The 20,056-nt window shown below is 37.7% G+C and overlaps 1 protein-coding gene across 1 annotated transcript in view; it reads right to left on the minus strand.

The window, feature by feature from the left end:
- ADGRG4 (adhesion G protein-coupled receptor G4) overlaps positions 1-20,056 on the minus strand; it is a gene marked incomplete at both ends in the record, with an annotated part of 225,914 nt that overhangs the window by 134,435 nt on the left and 71,423 nt on the right. Inside the window, 7 exons of the mRNA XM_080718933.1 lie at positions 4,950-5,068; positions 8,179-8,311; positions 10,093-10,256; positions 12,238-12,290; positions 13,476-13,515; positions 17,343-17,407; positions 19,867-19,961. Coding sequence (XP_080575059.1) covers positions 4,950-5,068; positions 8,179-8,311; positions 10,093-10,256; positions 12,238-12,290; positions 13,476-13,515; positions 17,343-17,407; positions 19,867-19,961 — 669 coding nt within the window. The remainder of the gene's footprint in view (positions 1-4,949; positions 5,069-8,178; positions 8,312-10,092; positions 10,257-12,237; positions 12,291-13,475; positions 13,516-17,342; positions 17,408-19,866; positions 19,962-20,056) is intronic.

Raw genomic sequence — 20,056 nt, forward strand, 5'->3', positions numbered from 1 at the left:
TGTCAGCAAACCTGAAAACCAAAGAAAATAAATCATTTCAACATGAATACATTTTTCTTTTCCTTATATTGTATTAATTGCTCATTGAGCTCCTCACTTATAAAAAGATTCTTCCAAAGCTAATAAATTTGATAGTTTACTTCTCAGTTATACACATTACAATTACAACTATTTTCTTATCCCACAGTAGTGTGTGTATGTACATGTATAGATGTATATACACACACATTCTCACAGTCCATTTTTTAAAATTCTGAACCCAGCTCTGTGATTTTGTTGTTGCTATGGCCATTTGTTACCTTTTTCTGCCACAAGAGAAAATTCTATTAGCATGTCTACAGAAAATGCAACACTCAGAGGGAGGGAAGTCAGTGTGAAACTCAGACTTCTGTATCTTTCCACCCACTCACTGAAAGTTGCAATACTTCTACCAACCCTGACTCAGGTTTTCTGATCCAGGAACTATCAGAGCTCTGCTTGCCTTTCTAATTATTCTAGATGTTTCTTGGCAAATATCTCAGTTTTGCATCTTCTGCAAGAAAATATTAAGATGTTAGCAAGTCTGAGAAATTCATTGCTTCTAGACAAACTCCCAGGCTCTTCTGCAAGGCATTGGAATACTTCCACCTCAGTTTCTCACAATTCCAAGACCCAATTTGTGCAGTAGATTATGCCTGACAACTCATGCAGAAACTGAACTTCTATGAAAAAAATTGATTCAATGTTTGCTGAGGCCCAAATTTCTGGATCATAGACAGCTGTCTTTCCACTATAACCTCACAGTGGAAAAGGCAAACAAGCCCTTTCAGGCCTCTTTTATAAGGGCACTAATCTCACTTATGAGGGTTCCCCCTCATGACCTTATCACTTCCTAATCCTCATCTCCAATACCATCACATTACAATCTGGATTTCAACATATGTAAGGGAGAGAGGGGGAAATTAGTGTTTACTTCATAGCATATACCTCATCAAAATGATATACAGATGAAAAGCAAGAATCAGAAAATACGTTATGCACCATATGCCATTAGGGAATTGTTCATTAAGACACTAATGAAATATCACTATGTACCTTATTAGAATAGCCCAAATCCAAACACTACCTGACAGTCTCAGCAACTTAGTGAGATCCAGTATTAAATAAAATAAAATTATGCTGAGATGTAGCTTAGAAGTTAAATGTCCCTGGGTTCAATCCCCAGTACCAAAAAAAAAGAGCTATCAAGCCATGACATGATATGGAAGAGCCTTAAATGTATATTACTAAATGTTCTGCAAAAGACAAAAACACGGAGACAGTACACAGATCAGTGGTTGCCAGGGGATAGTGGAGAGTGTGGAATGAATAAGTAGAGCATAAAGGATTTCTAGAGCAGTAAAATGATTCAGTATATTATAACTATCGATACATGTCACTCTATATCTGCCAAGCCTATCAAATGCACAATACCAAGAGTGTACCTTAATGTAAACTATAAACTTGGGGTGATAATGATATGTCAGGGTAGGTCCATCAATTTTAACAAATGTGCCACTTTGGCACTGATTTTGGTAAGTGAGGGAGAGTGACTCAATTTTCCTATGAATCTAAACTCTTTCAAACAAACTTTGCTTTTAGAAAAACAACAAAATCCAAAACTTTTATATTCAACCTACAAAGACAAAAAGAGAAGGCACAGTTACTAAACCTAAGCATGAAGGTGTATGTCTTGGGAGTTGGCATTACCACCAACCACAAACTAAAAGATGGCCAAGCTAGGCCTGGTGGTACATACCTATAAATCTAGTACTTGGGACGCTGAAACAGAAGGCTCGCAGGTTCCAGGCCACCCTCAGCAATCTAGCAAAATTCTGTTTCAAAATTAAAAATAAAAAGGGCCAGGGATATAACTCAGAGGTAAGAATATCCTGGAATTCAACCTCTCATACAAAAAAATTTAAAGATGATTGATAGTGGTTGAGACAGGAGGATAATGGGTTTGAGGCCAGGCTCAGCAACTTAATGACATCCTCAGAAAATTAGTGAGACTCTGTTTCAAAACAAAACATAAAATAGGGATGAGAGTAAAGGTCAGAGATATAACACCCCTGAGTTCAGTTCCCAGCACTACAAAAAATGGTCAAAACTGAGCATGATGGCACATGCTTGTAATCCCAGTATTTGGGAAGCTGAGACAGGAGGATCCAGATTCCTGGCCAGCTTCAGTTACTTAGTGAGGCCCTCCACAATTTAATGTGACCCCGTTTCAAAATAAAAAAGATGAAAGATAAAAGATCAGGCTGGGAGTGTATCTCGGAGGTAGACTGACCCTGGGTTCTATTCCCAGCACCACAAAAAATATGGCCAATAAAAAGTGTTTACAAAGATGTAAGGACTATCCACAAAGTGTTGGCAGGCTGATTGTAGAGTTACCATACAACCTAATAATTATACCTAACAAAAGAAAACATGTCTACACAAAAAAATAGTACACAAAAGTTCATAGCCAGATTTTTAATAAAAGCTAAAAGATAGAAAGGAGTGAATAAGCAAAAAACATGGTATACCTGTACAATAGAATATTAGCTGTAAAATTGAATGAAGTATTTACACATTCTGCCATATGAATGAGCCTCAAAACATTATAAAATGCCTAGAATAAGCATAATTAATAGAGCTAGAAAGTGAGTTCATGGTTGCTAGGTGCTGAGGGGAAGGAGGAATGAAATGATCATTACTGGGTATAAGAGTACATATGTGTATGTAACAGCATTTTTGTACCTTGCAAATTAGAGTATAAATTGTTGCAACAACAAATGGCATTCTGACCCTATCACAAATATGATTGGCCTAGCAATTCCATTTTCAGAAAGTTATGCCTCAGGTTTACCCTACCAGCACCAATCGTGACATATGTGTGATATCTATTACAGTAATACTTTTTATTTTGTACCCCATTTGCAATGTACAAAAGAAAGTACCTATTTCAGAAGAGCTTCATTCACACAGCCTATTATAAGACTTTTGGCTCTGCTGATTTGATCACCCAAAATTAATATCTCAGTATAGCTGAAAGAGATACACTTTGTTTTGAATGTGTTTTACATAATAATGTAGAATGTGGTAACAAAGTGTCTCGAGTCAAAATGAAAGTTAACTGTAAATGCATTTTTAAAGGAAATGAAAAGCTGGACACTATGGCACACACCTGTAATTCCTGTACTTGGGAGGCTAAAACAGGAGATCACAGGTCCAAAGCCAGCTTCTGCAACTTAGTGAGAATATCAGCCACTTAATGAAGCTATCTTTCAAAATAAATAACAAAAACTGTTCATGGTATATCTTGGAGGTAGAACATCCCTTGGTTCAATCTCCAGTACCAAAAGTAAATAAATAAAATGGAACCTTCTGTACCACCTGCTTTGAGAATGGCAGCTCTGGAACATTTTAAATACCAACAAAAGTATGTCTTTAATATGCTATGCTATTTTTCTTATAATAAAGATCACAAATAAGTAAAAGTAGTTTTACAAGAGTGTTTTTAAGCAAAATGCTACTAAAAGCCTCAATACTAATGTAAACAGTTAAACAAACTGGAATTGAGGAGAGGTATGGGGAAAGATTGATCAGTGACTACTACATTACATTTAGATAGAAGCTAGATGTTCTCGTGTGCTCCTGCACAATAAACAGGGTGAATACTGATAACAACAATGTACTGCACATTTCAAAAAGCCAGAAGAAAGGCTTTTGATCCAGGCATAGTGGTACATTCCTATGATTCTAGTACTTTGGAGGCTGGGACACGATGAAGTCAGTCTTCAGCGAGATAATTGTTTCAAGAATGTTAAAAAGGGGCTGGAGACATAGCTTAAGGTTGAATACCTTTTAATTAAATCTCCAATACTACAAAATATTTTTAAAAGAAGGATTTTAACAGGTTGTGGGGTACACATGTAATTAATTTTAGCACTTGGGAGGCTAAGACAAAGAGGATGGCAGACTCGAGGACAGCCTCGGCAACTTAGAAAGACCCTGTCTCAAAATTAAAACATAAAACAGGGCTGGAGATATAGCTCAGAGTTAGAATGCCTCTATATTCAATCTCCAGTACAGGAGAGGAGAGAGAGAGAGAGAGAGAAGGGGGATTTTGGAAGTTTTCACCATACATAAATGATAAGAATTTGAGAAAATATATATGTAAGTAGCCTAATTTAAACATTATGCACTGCATACATTTATCTAACAGTACATGATACACCATTAATTTATGACTCTATTTCTTTGTGCATCAATTAACAATGAATAAATAATTAAATTACCAGTATGTAAATAAATAATTGTGGTACATTTATGTAGCATAATGCAATCAGTGAGAAAAATGAAGATATTTATATAATAAAATAATTTCTTCAACATAGTTAAAAGAAAAAAGAAAAGTATAGAATGGTATGTACAGCATGCTGTATACCAAAAGCTAGGGAGAAAGTATTATATATATGTGTGTGTCTGTGTGTGTCTGTGTGTGTATGTATATATTCAGAGATTGTTAATAATAGGTAATAACAATACATATATATCTCCTTATATATTTATACACCATCTCTTTGGATAATAAATGAATGCCTGGGACAATCACTGGAAGGAGATGTTTTACTCTATGTCTTTTTTTGCTTTTTGGTTATTGAATTCACCTATTAAAGATTTTTTAAAAACTAAAATAAATGGAAAATAGTAGAAATTTTAAAAATTGTGAAGAGAAACAAACAAGAAAAAAAAACCTGATAGTCCTAACTTCTCTCCCCCCCCACCTCCACCAATATTAACTGCCTAGTGAGCAAACAAGATAATTGTAGGGTAGATTTTCATTAAATGATATCTGCCTTCACTCTCTCTGATCTCAGGTCAACTGGCAAATACATTGAGGTTCTTTTATTTCTTTGATGTGTACAAAACTGTAATCTTACCATCACTTATGGTAATATTAGCAAGATCCACTATCTTCTCAGGAAGTTCTTGAAGCAATTTGCATTCCTTAAACCTTGGTTTTTCCCACTGAGCTTTACCCATCTGGATGCTGATTGAGCTGAAAAAGAGAAGAGGGGGGAGCAAAAGGTATCATCCAGCTTTCTTACTGGAAGACATGACAGGGTGTGTTAAGGCAAATGACAAAGGAAGGGTCTCCCTTTGGCATGCCTCCCCCTCATCCGCCCCCAGTCTCTTAGCCAAGATAGCACAAAGGGAGGGTAGTGCTCCTTTTTAAAGTGAAGCTAACTTTGCTCTTGGACAAGTGAATCTAAGGTCAGCATGTGGGATGAATAGGCAAGAGTGCTGAGGATTAGGGGGGACAATGTTCAGCTGAAAAAGAGTCAAGGCAGAAATGATTCCTGACTAGCATTTCCCCATTTTACCCCCATTTTGAAGGGGGTGTTTCTGTTGGAATGTGATCTCTATCTCAGGAGATTAATCACTCCAGGTGATTCTTAAAAAATCCTCTGTTTCTCCCTGGCACTCTTCATTCACCCTCGCATGCCATCATCCAGTTCAACCCAGTTGGAGTCAGCCAAAGCACCCACTATCTCTAGGGAGAATGACTGGAGTATAGACTCACAGGGCAGGGGCTTGACCCTTCCCACAGAGTGGGTAGTTCAGTGGCTTCATACTCTAAATGTAACTTCTGTAAAATGGGCCCAAATGCCAAACACATAAGCTGGAGAAAAGACAGCCTTTTTAACAAATGGTGCTGGGAGAACTGGCTATCCATTTGTAGGAAGATGGAACTAAATCCTTACCTCTCACCAAGCACAGGAATCAACTCATGATGGATCAAAGACTTGGAAATTAGACCAGAGACTGTGAAGTTATTATAGGAGGGCATCAGCTCAACACTACAACATATAGGCACAGGCAGTAACTTTCTCAACAAGACCTCCAAAGAGCAAGAAATTAAAGCAAGAATTAATAAGTGGGATCTCTTCAAACTAAAATGTTTCTTCTCATCAAAGGAAACCATCAAAAACATAAAGAGAAAGCCTACAGAATGGGAAAAGATCTTTACCAGCCACCACTCTGATAGAGGGCTAATATCCAGAATATACAAAGAGCTCAAAAGACTCTACACTAGCAAAACAACCCAATCAAGAAATGGGCAAATGAACTGAATAGACACTTCACAAAAGAAGAGATACAAATGGCCAATAGATTCATGAAAAGTTGCCATCAGGGAGATGCAAATCAAAACTACACTGAGATTCCATTTAACCCCAGTCAGAGTGGCAAGCATAAAGAAATCAAATAACAAATGCTGGGAAGGATTTGGAGACAGAGGAACTCTTACACTGTTGGTGCGAGTGCAAACTAGTTCAGCTACTATGGAGATCAGTGTGGAGATTCCTTAGAAAACCGGGAATGGATCTACCATATGATCTGGCTATACCATTTCTGGCTATTTTTCCAAAGAAGTGGAAACTAGAGAACTACAGTAACATATGCATGCCCATGTTTATAGCATCACAATTCATAATAACCAAAATATGGACCTAACCTAGGTCTCCATCAACAGATGGATGAATTGCAAAATTAAAGGAAATACACACATTGGAATTGTACTCAGCAATAAAGAAGAATAAAATAATGGCATTTGCAAGAATATGAAAAGACCTGGAGAACATTATGTTAAGTGAGATCATCCAAGCACAGAAAAAAAGGACATATGTTTTCTCTAATATGCCCAACTATGGAGTACTGGGGATACCAGAAGGACTCCAGATAATGGAGGGAAAACCTCAGCAAAGCTAGAATGGAAGGATAGGAGAGGAAGAAGGCTGAGGTTGATTAATGGAGGAGCAATATCCAAATATGTGTAAAAGTATGAATATAGCATGATTAACCTGGATGTTTATTGTTGGGAAAGGGGAATGGGAAGTGTGGGGGGAGAGGGCACCAAGCATAGTCTGAATGTATCCCATTTTTAAATGTAATCCACATAAAAATAAAAATATAAAAAACAAAATGGGCTCAAATATGAGAAAATCTTATAAACAAAATAAAGTCTAACAAACCATCCAGAAGGTAGAAAGTATTTTCATTATTGGAGCTGGGTTCAATGCTGAAAGGACAGAAAGGAAGAAACACGCATGCCCCCCCCCATTCTCCAGCCCACTCCAAGCAGAGCACTCAGCACAAGCAGAGGAAGGGACTCGAGGAAGTGCCCACTGAGTCCAGAATAACAAATGGTCTTTTGGGCAGGAGTGCAAGAGAAAGGGAGGGAGAAAGTCAAGCCAGATGGTGGGAGAAGAAATCTCAAGTCTCAAGGAATGCAGTTAGGGGTTTGGACCTCATTTGTGAGCAGAAGCATGACATGTTGCATTAAGACTTTCAGAAACCATCCTGGCCACAGTATGGGATAGAACTGGGGGATCACGGCTGGTTAGGAGAAAGGACTGTTCTAACAGTGGGCAGGAATTGGTTTAAGGCTCCTACCAAACACTAGACATGGAAAGGAGAGGCTCTATGTGCCCTCCTACTGTGTCTGTCAAGCTGATGGCCTTCAGGATTAATTAGATGCTGGCAGGGAAAGGTAGGACACAGTCTGAGATGTGGCTTTCTAAAAGAATGCTTTTAAGCTTCTGTCAAAACCTGCAGCCCCTCTGGTCTTGCCCACTTAAGTTAATGGCATAAACCATTAACGGCCCAGTGTAAGAAAAGAGCTGATGATTTTAAAAAGGGAAATGATAAAGTCAACAATAGAAGAGTGATTTAGCAAATTATTATAGCCCATCAGTGAGATAGCATCTCAGGCTGATTTTTAAAATGGTCATTAAGAACATGAATGTAAAACATGGAAAATGTTTGATAAACCATTGAGTGAAAGGGCAAATTACATTATGGATATAAAAACTGAATAGTGATTACCATTACAGAAAACTTTGGACATACAGAAAAAGACCAGATTCAAAAGAAAAACAGCTGTGTTCAGGTGATGGGATTGTTACTGACTTTTCGTTTTTGTCTTCTGGAAGGTTTTTCTTATTATATTGCATATGTATGTTTGAATCCAAAGATGAAAAAAAGACAGCCTGGAAGTAGAAGCGGAGATGGAGGGAGCATGCCCAGATAGATAACATAGAAATACACCCCCAACTAAGCAGGTCTTTGTGTATATAAACCAGCATTTAGAACTTCTCCAGTACATACCAGATTCTAGTGGCATTTCCACCCGCATTTTTTATGCATCTAGTTTGGGCTGTCTCTGTGGGGTAGGTTGCTAACCATTTATATTTCCCTTTGTATTTCGAAGGTGTTTCTTGGGTATCGCACATTCCCGGATCTAAAAAAAAAATGTATGTACAGTTTCAAGGGCAAAAAGCACATAAAGGTATCATGAACATTTGTTAAGACCCATCATTATCACCCTCCACATAAAAAAAAACAGAAAATAAAAGAGGAAACTCTATCTACCAGTCCTGATTTTTGGAGGGGGATGTACTGAGGATTGAGCCTAGAGACATTCTGCCATTCAGCTACATACACCCCCAAATCTTTTTATTTTTTAGTTTGAAACAGGGTCTTATTAAGTCATCAGCAACTTAGAGAGACCCTAAGCAACTTAGCAAGGCCCTTTTTCAAAATAAAAAATAAAAAGAGCTGGGCTGAGTGAGGTGTATATTACTAGTCCTTGGGAGGCTGACACAAGAAGATTTCTGGTTCAAGGACAACCTCAGCAAGTTAGCAAGGCTCTCAACAACCTAGTGAGATCCTAATTCAAATGAAAAATAAAAGTAAAGCTCGAAGGTAGAATTCCCCTGGGTTCAATCCTCAGTACTTATTTTTTTAAAAGGTTGGAATGGAGGTGTAGCCCAAAGGTAGAATGCTCCTGGGCTCTATCCCCAGAACCAAAAAAAAAAAGTCCCCACGTGTAAGTTGTTCTTATTCCAAAGCACCTATCCCTGTCTCCTCTGAAAGTGAGGCTGAAAGGTGCCTTCCTTTTTCTTTTAGGATACATATCTGGAGTCATTTGCATGGTGGATTCTGCCTGTGGTTTCTGCACTTCTCTGCCTTTCACTCCACAATCACACTTGTACACTGACTGACAGGATGCCCTCGGCTGCTTTATTAGCTTGTGCCAAGTATTAGGTATTCTATTGCCTACATGTGTCATCTGGGTTAACTCAAGTGTTTCCAGCAGCATGTTGGGAGAAGGAACAAAGCTGACAGCCATGAGGAGACAAAGTGGCCTGGTAGTCTTTTCCTTTTCACTAAAGACTTTCTAAACAGAAAAGGCCCATGAGAGAAATCTGGGCCAGTTCCCAGATCACTTCTCAAAATGAATTAGGATAGCTGAATCAATCAATAAAAGAGCAAGTATCTATTGAACATCTATAGTGGGTAATAAGGAAGCTCTCCAGGTCTAAGGCCTTTATGCCACAGAGATAATTCTCCTACTCTGTGTATGGACTGGCCAATGGTCTCCTGTAAATTCTCAGGCACTCTATTCTTTGGTGTGAGGGGCTTTACTAGGGATTGCACCCAGGGACATTCTACCTCCAAGTTACACCCCCAACCCTATTATTTTTTCTTATGTTTGTGGCATGGGAATGTACCCAAGGGACTTCTAACTCTGAGCTAAACCCCCAGCCCTAATTTTTTTTTGTTGTTGTTGTTTTGAAAAAGGATTTCACTAAGTTGCAGAGGGCCTTGCTACATTGCCAAGGATGGCTACAAACCTGAAATTCTCTCATCCCAGCCTCCTAAGCACTGAGATTACAGGTTTGCACCACCATGCCCAGCTTGTTTTATTATTTTTTGAAGCAGGGTCTCACTAATACTGTTTCTGAAAACCTTTCTAAATTGCTCAGGCTGGCCTTGAACCTGTAATCCTCCTATCTCAGCCTCCCAATCAGTGGGATTAGAGGTGTGTGCCACCACACCTGGCTCACTCAGTTCTTTTCTAAACTCTTAAAGGTGTTCCAGGTCATCAGAGGATGTGAAAAGAATCGAGTAGGTAAATTCTCTTCCCTTTGAACTTTTGATCCTTTACTATGAATGCATTGTGAATTTTATAATAAGGGGAATAGACTCATACTGAAATACCCCCACCAGAATAACTACCTAGCTTTTTCACTACAACATGTTCAGACTTTACAAATAACGTCAACTGATCTTGTGTGAAGTTTCCATGCGTGAAGTTGCCAATTATTTTACTTCTGATCCTGCTGATCAATTCCTCAGATGCTAAAGAAGAGGTGGCCTTTAAGATGACCTGACAATCATAGCTGAAAAAACAAGGGCAAAAAATAAAATGTTGCAGTTACGTCATCAAAGTACAACTTGGCCTGTAGTGCTGAAATTGTGTACAGATAGTTGCCTTCATTGGTAATCCATAAATGTCAAATATTTTGCTGGTATTAAGTGGTAAATCTGAAGAAATGATTGGAGACAGCATGCTGAAATTTTCAGATAAATTTCTCATACCGCAAAATGGACAACTCAATATCTATTTTTTCAAAGAATCATCAGCAATATTTGTATTATGATGAAACTGACCAACCGTGAGATTTCTCTAGGAGTTTATAATATTAATAGAGAAGATGAAGTACTCATGATTTATTATTTCAGAGAAACCCTTTTATCCTACTGATCTCCAATTTATTCATCATTACTGCACTAAGACAAATAGGCACATGCCCAACTAGTCTCTAAAGATGTGTGCTACGGAGGCTTCTTGCTATAATAGAATAATAATTATAATGATAGGTAACATTCATGGAGCTCTTGCTCCACATGCTTTGACTCATATTATCTTCACAACAACCTTCTGAAGTGACATTATTATTATCCTCATTCTACAGAAGAGGTAACTAAACTTCAGGGAAATGAGTTTTCCCTCAGTCACAGAGACCACCCAGTATATCTGTCCGCTAAAAGATACTGTGAAAGAATAGGACTATCTCTGACCTCAGCCTCCATATTGAGATCCGTTTTCATTTTTTTTTTTTTTTTTTTTTTTTAGTTTTGCAGTGCTGAATATTGAACGCAGGGGCGTATTACCTCTGAGCTATATCCCCAGCTTTATTTTGAAACAGGGTCTCACTAAGCTGCAGAGGGCCTCACTAAGTATTTAGGTAGGTGAGGCTGGTCACGGACCCTGATCCTCCTGTCTCAGCCTCACAAGTACTGGAATTACAAGCATGTGCCACCGCACCTGGCTATATTGAGATCCTTAAACATTCTCCATTCTCCAAATATTCATTTAGAGAGAATAATTCAGATTCACAAACTTACCTACATTTTGTGTGTGGTGAGTAGACTGGTGATTGAACCCAGGGGCGATCTATATCAGAGCTACATCTTCAGCCACATTTTAATTTTTATTTTGAAACAGGATCATCCTAAGTTGATGGGAATCTCACTACTTGCACAGGCTGCCCTCAGATGGGCAAGTTTGTCTCAGTCCCAGGTACTGGTATTATAGGCATGTTCCAACACACTCAGTTTTTTTTTTTTTAATTTCTACTTGTACATAGGTTTGTTTGTTTGTTTAAGATCACATTTGCTAAGTTTCCTACCATCTATTGATAGTCAAGTGTTCTTATTCAAAACTTCTCTGTATGTCCAATGCCTCCCCATCCCTTGATTCATTTGAGATGAAGTCACTGCTCATCTTACCCATTTCCTTTAGAGACTATCTCTTCTCAGCTTTTAGGTTTTTAGTCTGAAGAGGATTCCTCTTTTTAAAACCTCTATTAATGCTTGCAGCAGACCCTCTCCTCCAGCACCTTGAACAGTTCCAATGATCTCTTCATGAGCCTCCTTTGGTTCCTTGCCTTTCAGGATATGCATCAAGCAGATCAACAATAGCTAGTGTTCCAGGAGGAGCTGGACCACGAGTCTGTCTAAAAAGGCTCAGGGATACTTTCCATGTTACTGTCGCTGTTTTCAATTTCCCTGCTCAGTATTTCATGGACATTATTGACCTCACCAAACATTTTATTCCCCCATCCTCAAATTATAACCATTTTGCACCCCATTTTCTCTTCACTACAAAGAGGCAGCAGACAGGCTGCTAGGCTGTGCCGTGACCAACTGAAACAACATATTTCATGAAGGCAGGAGCCCAATTATGGCATCTGTAAAATAACCACTGGGTACTTTGATCTCCTTCTGACAACTCTGACCAACAGGCTGCACATAGAGAATTAAATGGAAGGAAAATCAGAACTAAATGTACCAGCTATGAATAAGCTCAGCTCCTACCTGTATGGTACATGGGAAATTATAGCCATTCCTTGCCCTTCTCTCTGTTCCAACTGATGCAAAAGAAAAGTACATAGTCACTTAAATCCTTAAACAAATGTCAAAATTGAGAACAAAGCTTATTGTTAACAACAACCATAATTATGCTTTACATTTATGCAACTCATTCTATCTGCAAACCACCCTGGAAAACATCAATGCATTTAGTACTCTCACCAAGACTATAGGGTGGGCAATGCAGGAACTGTTACCCCATTTCTACATGTGAGAAAGCTGAGTCTCAGGAAACATAATGTACTTCCCAGGATCCTATAACTGACAAGCCTTCTGGGTCCGGATATTATCATGGTGGTCAAAATAGTAAACATGAAACATTTAATGCATGTCAAGCACTTTCTTAATCACTGAACATAAAATATTCTATCCTTCTAACAGTCCAAATTTTTGAGCTAAGGAAACTGAGGCTTGGAGAAGTTGAATTAGTGGCCCCAGGTCTCATGGTCAGAAAGTGGAGAAGCAGGGATTCCAACAGAGACAGTTTGCCTGGGTCATCACCAAAAACTTAAACCTGTAACTTGAGAAAAAATTTAGTTATATCATGTTATCTATAATGTGTTAAATTTTAAATTTTAACAGCTATTTACAGAAGATATTTTAAATGATGGCAGATGATTTGGAAAACACTTTATTGTATTTTGAATAGTCAGAATATTTATCTCATATTTAAGTACCTTGAAAGCTGTGTGCTTTCTAATCATTTTAGAATGCACATTGTAAAGCTTTGAGGCACTGGAATAAGTACTAAGTCTAGGGGCAAGGAAGATAAGAGATAGTTTTGTCACACTCTGACTTCAAATATATACAGAGGGTGTATTTAGATTTGTGATGCGAATGCCAATCTCACAAACAATTGTTTCACTCTTGGAAAAAACTGGGCTTTTTGTGAAATGTCTAAAATCAAGAAATTTCACTTGCCATTTAAACTCCCCAAATCATTCTATACTCTCATAGCCCACAAAAGTGCCTCAAAAATGCACATGGATAGCTCAGAAAAGCAGGGAATGGTTTTCTTGATGGATTATTGTGCCAATCTCAAAGAAGTTCATGTAATTTGACCCTAAATTTTCACCAATGGATCTTGCCTGACATTATAACTTTGGGTAAAAAATCAACTTATTTACAACTAATCAGGTATAGGATGGGATACAATTATATTTATTTTGCAAAAAAGTACTTACAATAGCTTGGTACATGGCCATTTCTTCCTTAGAAGTTTTCCTGTATCAAAAGCATCACAAAATTACAGAAAAATTGAAACATAATGACAAATATATAGGACATAAGATCAGGAGAAAGAAAACTCTGAAACAGAAGAGTAGAATCTCCTCAGGATTGGAATACATATAGTGCAAGGAACCAAAAGGACATCTGAAATGAGCTTAGTCATAAAATGAATACCAAAATAGTGGCAATTTTTTGACTTGACAGGCTTGCTCCCAGGAATCTGTATCATAATGGTACCAGCAAAGGTGCATAAAAATACATATGCAAGAGTAGATATTATTCAAAAGTTCATCATTAGATAATTAAATAAATATGTTATGTTCACGTAAGATAGATTTTTTATGTATTGGCCTAAAAAGATGTACATGATGGCCAGGCATGGTGGCGCATGCTGGTAATCCCCGCGCTTGGGAGGCAGAAACAGGAGGATTGCACAGTTTCGAAGCCAGCCATGCTGGCTTAAGAGACCCTGTTTCCAAATAAAAATATAAAATAGGTCTGGGAGTGTAGCCTGGAGGCAAGAGGGTTCCATCCCCAGTACCACCAAAAAAAAAAGATGTACATAATGTACTATAAAGTAAGAAAAGAAAGGTGTTAAATGTTATATAGAGTGGTATCCTGTTCTCTTGGTGATGCATGGAAAAAATCTAGAAGAATATGTAAGATAATCTAATCACAGGAATGAATTCTTTCTTTCTTTCCATATATTTTGTAGTGCTGGGAGTGGAACTCAGGGTATCATGCATGCTAGGCAGGTGCACTACCAACCATCACAGGAATTTTTAAGAGTGGGGAAAGGTAGTTCTGAGAGAGTAATACTGTCCATGTCATATATTTCCGTAAAGCTCTAAGATTTTACAATGGCCACATATTGCTTTTGCCATAAGGAACAACAGCAGACATTTTTAAAAATAATATTGTACACTCCAAATATCTCTAATTTTCTATTTATAATTTTTAGGACTGAATATGTCCATCCAAAATTTATATGTTGAAGTCTAATCCCTTAGGACATGTTAAAGATATGGCCTAGGCCAGGCATGGTGGCGCACACTTGTAATCCCTGCGCTTGGGAGGCGGAGACAGGAGGATCGTGCAGGTTTGAAGCCAACCTCGCTAGCTTAAGAGACCCTGTTTCCAAAAAATATATAAAAAGTAGGTATCTGGGAGTGTAGCCCAGAGGTAGAAGAGTTTCCAGGAACCCCAGTACCACACACACAAAAAGATGTGGTAAGTAGGTCATGATGGTAGAACTCTCATGAATGGGATTGATAAGTAAAGATATTAGAGCCTCCTCTCTGTTTACGAAGACAAAATAAGAAGGCCTTCACTGACTCTCCAGCTTCCAGAACTGTGAGAAATAAATTTCTAAGGTTTAAGACACTCAGTACATAGTATTTTTGTTTTAGTAGCCCAAACTGCCTAAGTCAGTAAGTTATGATGGATTTACTACTTTTATTGATATGAACCTTTTGAAACCTATTTATATTTGAACATGTAAGAAAATCCAAAGTCCAAGTTTATAGAAGATAGCCAGTCATTTTTAGAGCTCTGGTTTGAATATAATTCATTTCTACTAAAAATCAGGTTGAGGCTTGTCCCTTATGTGGCACTGTTGGGAGGTGGAGCCTAGGGAGAGGTGTTTGGGTCATAGGGGCAAAGGTCAAATAAATGAAGTATTGCCTTTCTCTTGTGAGTTCTCATTCTCATGGGACTGGATTAGTTACTCTGAGTGTAGATTGTTATAAAACAATGCCTCCCCTAATGTGTTACCTCCTTTGCACACATCTGTTAGTCCTTCCCTTCTCCAACATGAGTTGATTTTAAAGTTTATTAGATCTTCACCAAATACAGCTGTCCAATCTTGGACTTCCCATCTCCCAAAACCATGAGTCAAAATAAACTCCTTTTTTAAAAATAAATTTCCCAGTGTGAATTATTCTGTTATAGCAACAGAAAACAGAATAGGACATTTCATCTCTTAAAAATCAGCAGATCATCTGGGGGTAGTAGCATACACCTGTAATCCCAATACTTTGGAGGCTGAGACAGTAGGATAACAGGTTCAAGGACAGCCTCATCAAGCAGTGAGGATCTCAGCAACATAGTGAAATTCTGTTTCAAGGGAAGGAGGGATGGGGAGGGAATGGGGTGGGAATTGGATACGGGTTAAATCAGTGATGTGTACATGTATGTACACATAAGTCTTTTACCCCAATATGATGTATGAATATAAATTCATAAAATTAAAAAAAAAACAAAAAATAAATTAAAAATTAAAATAAAATAAAATAAGGGGGTGTAGCTCAAAGACAGAATGCCCCTAGGTTCAATCCCCAATACCACACATACCAACCCAGATCTCCATCAACAGATAATATGGAACCAACCCAGATCTCCATCAACAGATAAATGGATAGCAAAACTTTGGGAAATACACACGTTGTAATTCTATTCAGCCATAAAGAAGAACAAAATTATATCATTTGCAAGAAGATAGAAAGCCCTGGAGAACATTATGTTAAGTGAGATCAGCCAAGCACAGAAGGAGAAGGTACATATGTTTCCTCTAATATGCCCAAACTAGGAAACACAAAGGATACCAGTGCAACTCCAGATAATGGAGGGGAAATATCAGCAAAGTTTGAATGGAAAGATAGGAGAGGAGGAAGGCTGATCTTGATTAATGAGGGTCTACATCTGAACATGTGTAAAATTATGAATATGACATGGTTAACCTGGCCAACCATTGTTGGAAGGGGGGAAGGGAAAACGGGGGCGGGGGGAGAGGGCACCAAATATAGTTTAAATGTATACTATTTATGTTCAATAAAAATTGTTTAAAAATTAATTAATTAATTAAAAAATTAAAATAAAATAAAAAGGGGGTATAGCTCAAAGACAGAATGCCCCTAGGTTCAATCCCCAATACCACACATACACTCACACACAAAAAAAATCAGCAGACCATAGTTTGACAGCCACACCTTTTTGGGGTGTGTCCCTTTAACAGAACTAGGGTATGTGTAGCAGAAGAGCAAAGGAAGTACTTATCAGGTGACCAATTGCCTTTGCCATAATTTCCTTAATTCTATCAGTTTCTGCCCATTTCACTGCAATTACCTCTTGAAGACTGTGCCTCAAGCAAGTCTTAGATTAGTCAACATTCCCCACTTTAAACATTCTATATTTTCTTTAAATTTCCAATTCCCACCAGGTGTGGTGGCACACGCTTGTAATCCCAGCATTCAGGAGGCTGAGACCGGAGGATCTTTGTTTGCGGACAGCCTCAGCTACTTAGTGAGGCCCTCTGCAACTCAGTGAGACCCGGTTTCAAAATAAAAAATAAAAAATAGGGTAGGGGGTGTAGCTCGGAGGTCAATTGCCCCTGGGTTCCATCCCCAGACCCGCAAAAAAAAAAAAAAATCCAGTTCCCCAAAATGCGTCACCTAAAAATAAAAGGTCTTATAAAGGTCCTCATGCCTTGACTGTCTAAAGCTTTTTATGTCTGTAATGAATAAATTCAGTTACAAAACCATGGAATTTTAGAAATTATAGGATCGGTATAGGTAATTCAGTTTAATCTCACTGCTTCCTCTTCTTATATTTTCTGTTTTGTTCTCTTGTTGGCTTTATGCCCTACAGTAATAAGACAGATTTCCTCTTCATTACAAAGAAAATTTATATTCAGAAAGGAAGACATGACTAAAAATATAGCAGCCCCTAAATTCCACGTATAAAAAAGAAAACCTTGCTGGTTAGGAGCAGACTCAAGATGCTCTCACATTGCTTTTCAATCCACAAAAATGTCATTCACATACCTGCTTTTAATCTGGATAGCCATATTAGCAAGAGAGAATTCACTGTCCTTAAATATAGAAATCAACTGTAAAAGAAAAAAAAGCAGTGTTCACATTTCTCACTCTTCTATTTTAACCCAGAAAAATCACCTGGGACAATGGAATCATTAACCTGGTTCAACATTTCCATCTCCTGCACACAGTTTTCCAATTTACATGTTACCCACTGCTACAGGATGAACCGTTCTCCTCCAAAATCCAAATATTGAAACCCTACCCCCTCAACTTGATTAGATTATGAGATAGAAACATTCAAGAGGTAATTAAAGTTAAATAAGGCCAAAAGGATGGGGCCCTGACCCAGTATAACGGATATATTTACAAGAAGAGAGAAGCCAAGCATTATGCTGCATGCCTGTGATCCCAGTACTTGTGAGGATGAAACAGAAGGACCACAGATTCAAACTCAGCCTCAGCAACTTGGTAAGACCCTCAGAAATTTAGCAAGATCCTATTTCAAAATAAAATAAAATAAAAAGGGCTGGGATGTAACTCAGAGGTAGAATACTAGCCTCTTCTAGAATTTCTAGCCTCCATAACTATGATAATCCCATAACCCAATCTGTGATATTTTCACAAGGCAGGCTGAGTAGACTGATGCATTTGCCCATTTCCTTTTTCTTTTCTTCCTTCCTTCCTTCCTTCCTTCCTTCCTTCCTTCCTTCCTTTCTTTGCAGTACTGGGGATGGAACCCAGGGACATTCTACCTCTGAGCTACACCCCAAGACATATTTTTTATTCTTTTTATTTTGACACAGGGTTTCACTGAGTTGTAAAGGGCCTCACTAAGTAGTAGCTGAGGCTGTCCTTGAACCATGATCCTCCTGTCTCAGCCTCCAAAATGTTGGGATCACAAGTGTGCATCACCACACCCAGCTTCATTTGCCCATTTTCAAGCACTTATAATCATGTCTTACACACTTGAAAATAAGATGCATGTCAGAATCCTCTATATGAGAGGCCATGTAATGATAACTCTTAAAATGTAAAATATTTATGACTCTTAATCCCTCGCAATTCAAGTTCTAGGGATTTAATTATAGAAATATCCAATTGTGCTGGGCGTGGTGGTGCACACTTGTAATCCCTGTGCTTGGTAGGTGGAGACAGTAGGATCCCGCAGGTTCCAAGCCAGCCTCGTTGGCTTAAGAGACCCTGATTCCAAATAAAAATATAAAATAGGTCTGGGAGTGTAGCCCAGAGGTAGAAGGGTTTCCAGGAACACCAGTACCACCAAAAAAAAAAAAAAATAGAAATACCTAATTGCCCCATAATTTATCGCAAAAGAATTGTTAAAAAATAGAGACTATGAAAACAACCTGAATCTGTACCAATGGAAGTCTGTATTTGAAGAAAAAAATAACTACATTATGCCAGGCACAGTGGTACATGCCTATAATCCCAATTCTTGGTAGGCTAAGACAGGAGGAAGGTAGTTTCAAAGCTATTCTCAACAATTTAGCAAGACCCTGTTTCAAAATTAAAAGTGCTGCCGGTATAGTTCAGAGGTAGAATGTCCCTGGGTTCAATCCCCAGGACCAAAACTAAAGCAACAACAACAACAACAACAACAACAACAACAACAACAACACACAAACACACACGCACACACAGACACACGCACACCCTATAACCATGTAGTAAAATTTTATGTATCTGTTAAAGTGCATGAGCTAAACCTATATTTACCACCATGAATAACCTAAAAAAATGCATCATTAAAGGTTGAGAATGCAGCTTAGTGGTAGAGCATTTGCCTAGTATATAACAGGCCTTGGGTTGATTTCCCAGAAGCATATAAATAAATTTTAAAAGATACAAGGTTAAGTGGAGGGAGAAAGCAATTTCAAGAGTAGCATACTTAGTATGATTCCAATTATTTATGCAAAATAATACACATGTATCAATGTTATATGTATAGAATGTTATATGTATAGAAAGTATCTAAAATAATATAGCTTAGATTATTAGGAGAATTTAATGCAAGGAGCAACAGAAGAGGACATTTACTTTCTGTTTTAGATGTCAATGTCTGAATTTTTTACAAAGAGTATGCATTAGTATTGTTATCAGGAAATGTAATGGCAAATAAAACATTCCTTTTGATAGTGAGAAAAAGAAAAGTGACAATGCTGAAAACAAAGATGCTTAAATACAATGGCATAGACTTTGTTATCACTGTTATCCTATTTTCCCCAAATAGGAAATTTTGGCAAAGAATCTGAATTTGTGTCAGTGGGCAAAAATGCCCAGATCTAAACAAATGACAATAATTACTTTACATAAAATGTTTCATCATTGGCACTAGGAAAGAGAGATTGCACAGATTCTCACAGTGTTTCTTACAGAGCAGATAGATTAGCAATGAAAAATCAAAATAAATTATCTGTGAAATGGATTATCAATAGAAAAAGTAAAGTCTAGTTTTTATCTACTCTGTCACATAAATTTGCACATACCATAAATATTCAAAAGAGTATCTTACCCAATTTTTCACAAATTCATTTATAATGCCAGTAATAGAGGCCCTTGGCTCTTCATCAAAGACAGAGAAGCTCATTTCAATATTGTAGAAAGAAACTGTAATTAAAATTAAGGAGGTTAATTATATTCATTTAAAAATTATTTGACTTTCATAAATTTGATCAAAACTGGTCTCTATTTTAAAACAAACA

This window comes from Muscardinus avellanarius (assembly GCF_963383645.1).
Source record: "Muscardinus avellanarius genome assembly, chromosome: X".
Classification (NCBI taxonomy): Eukaryota; Metazoa; Chordata; class Mammalia; order Rodentia; family Gliridae; genus Muscardinus; species Muscardinus avellanarius.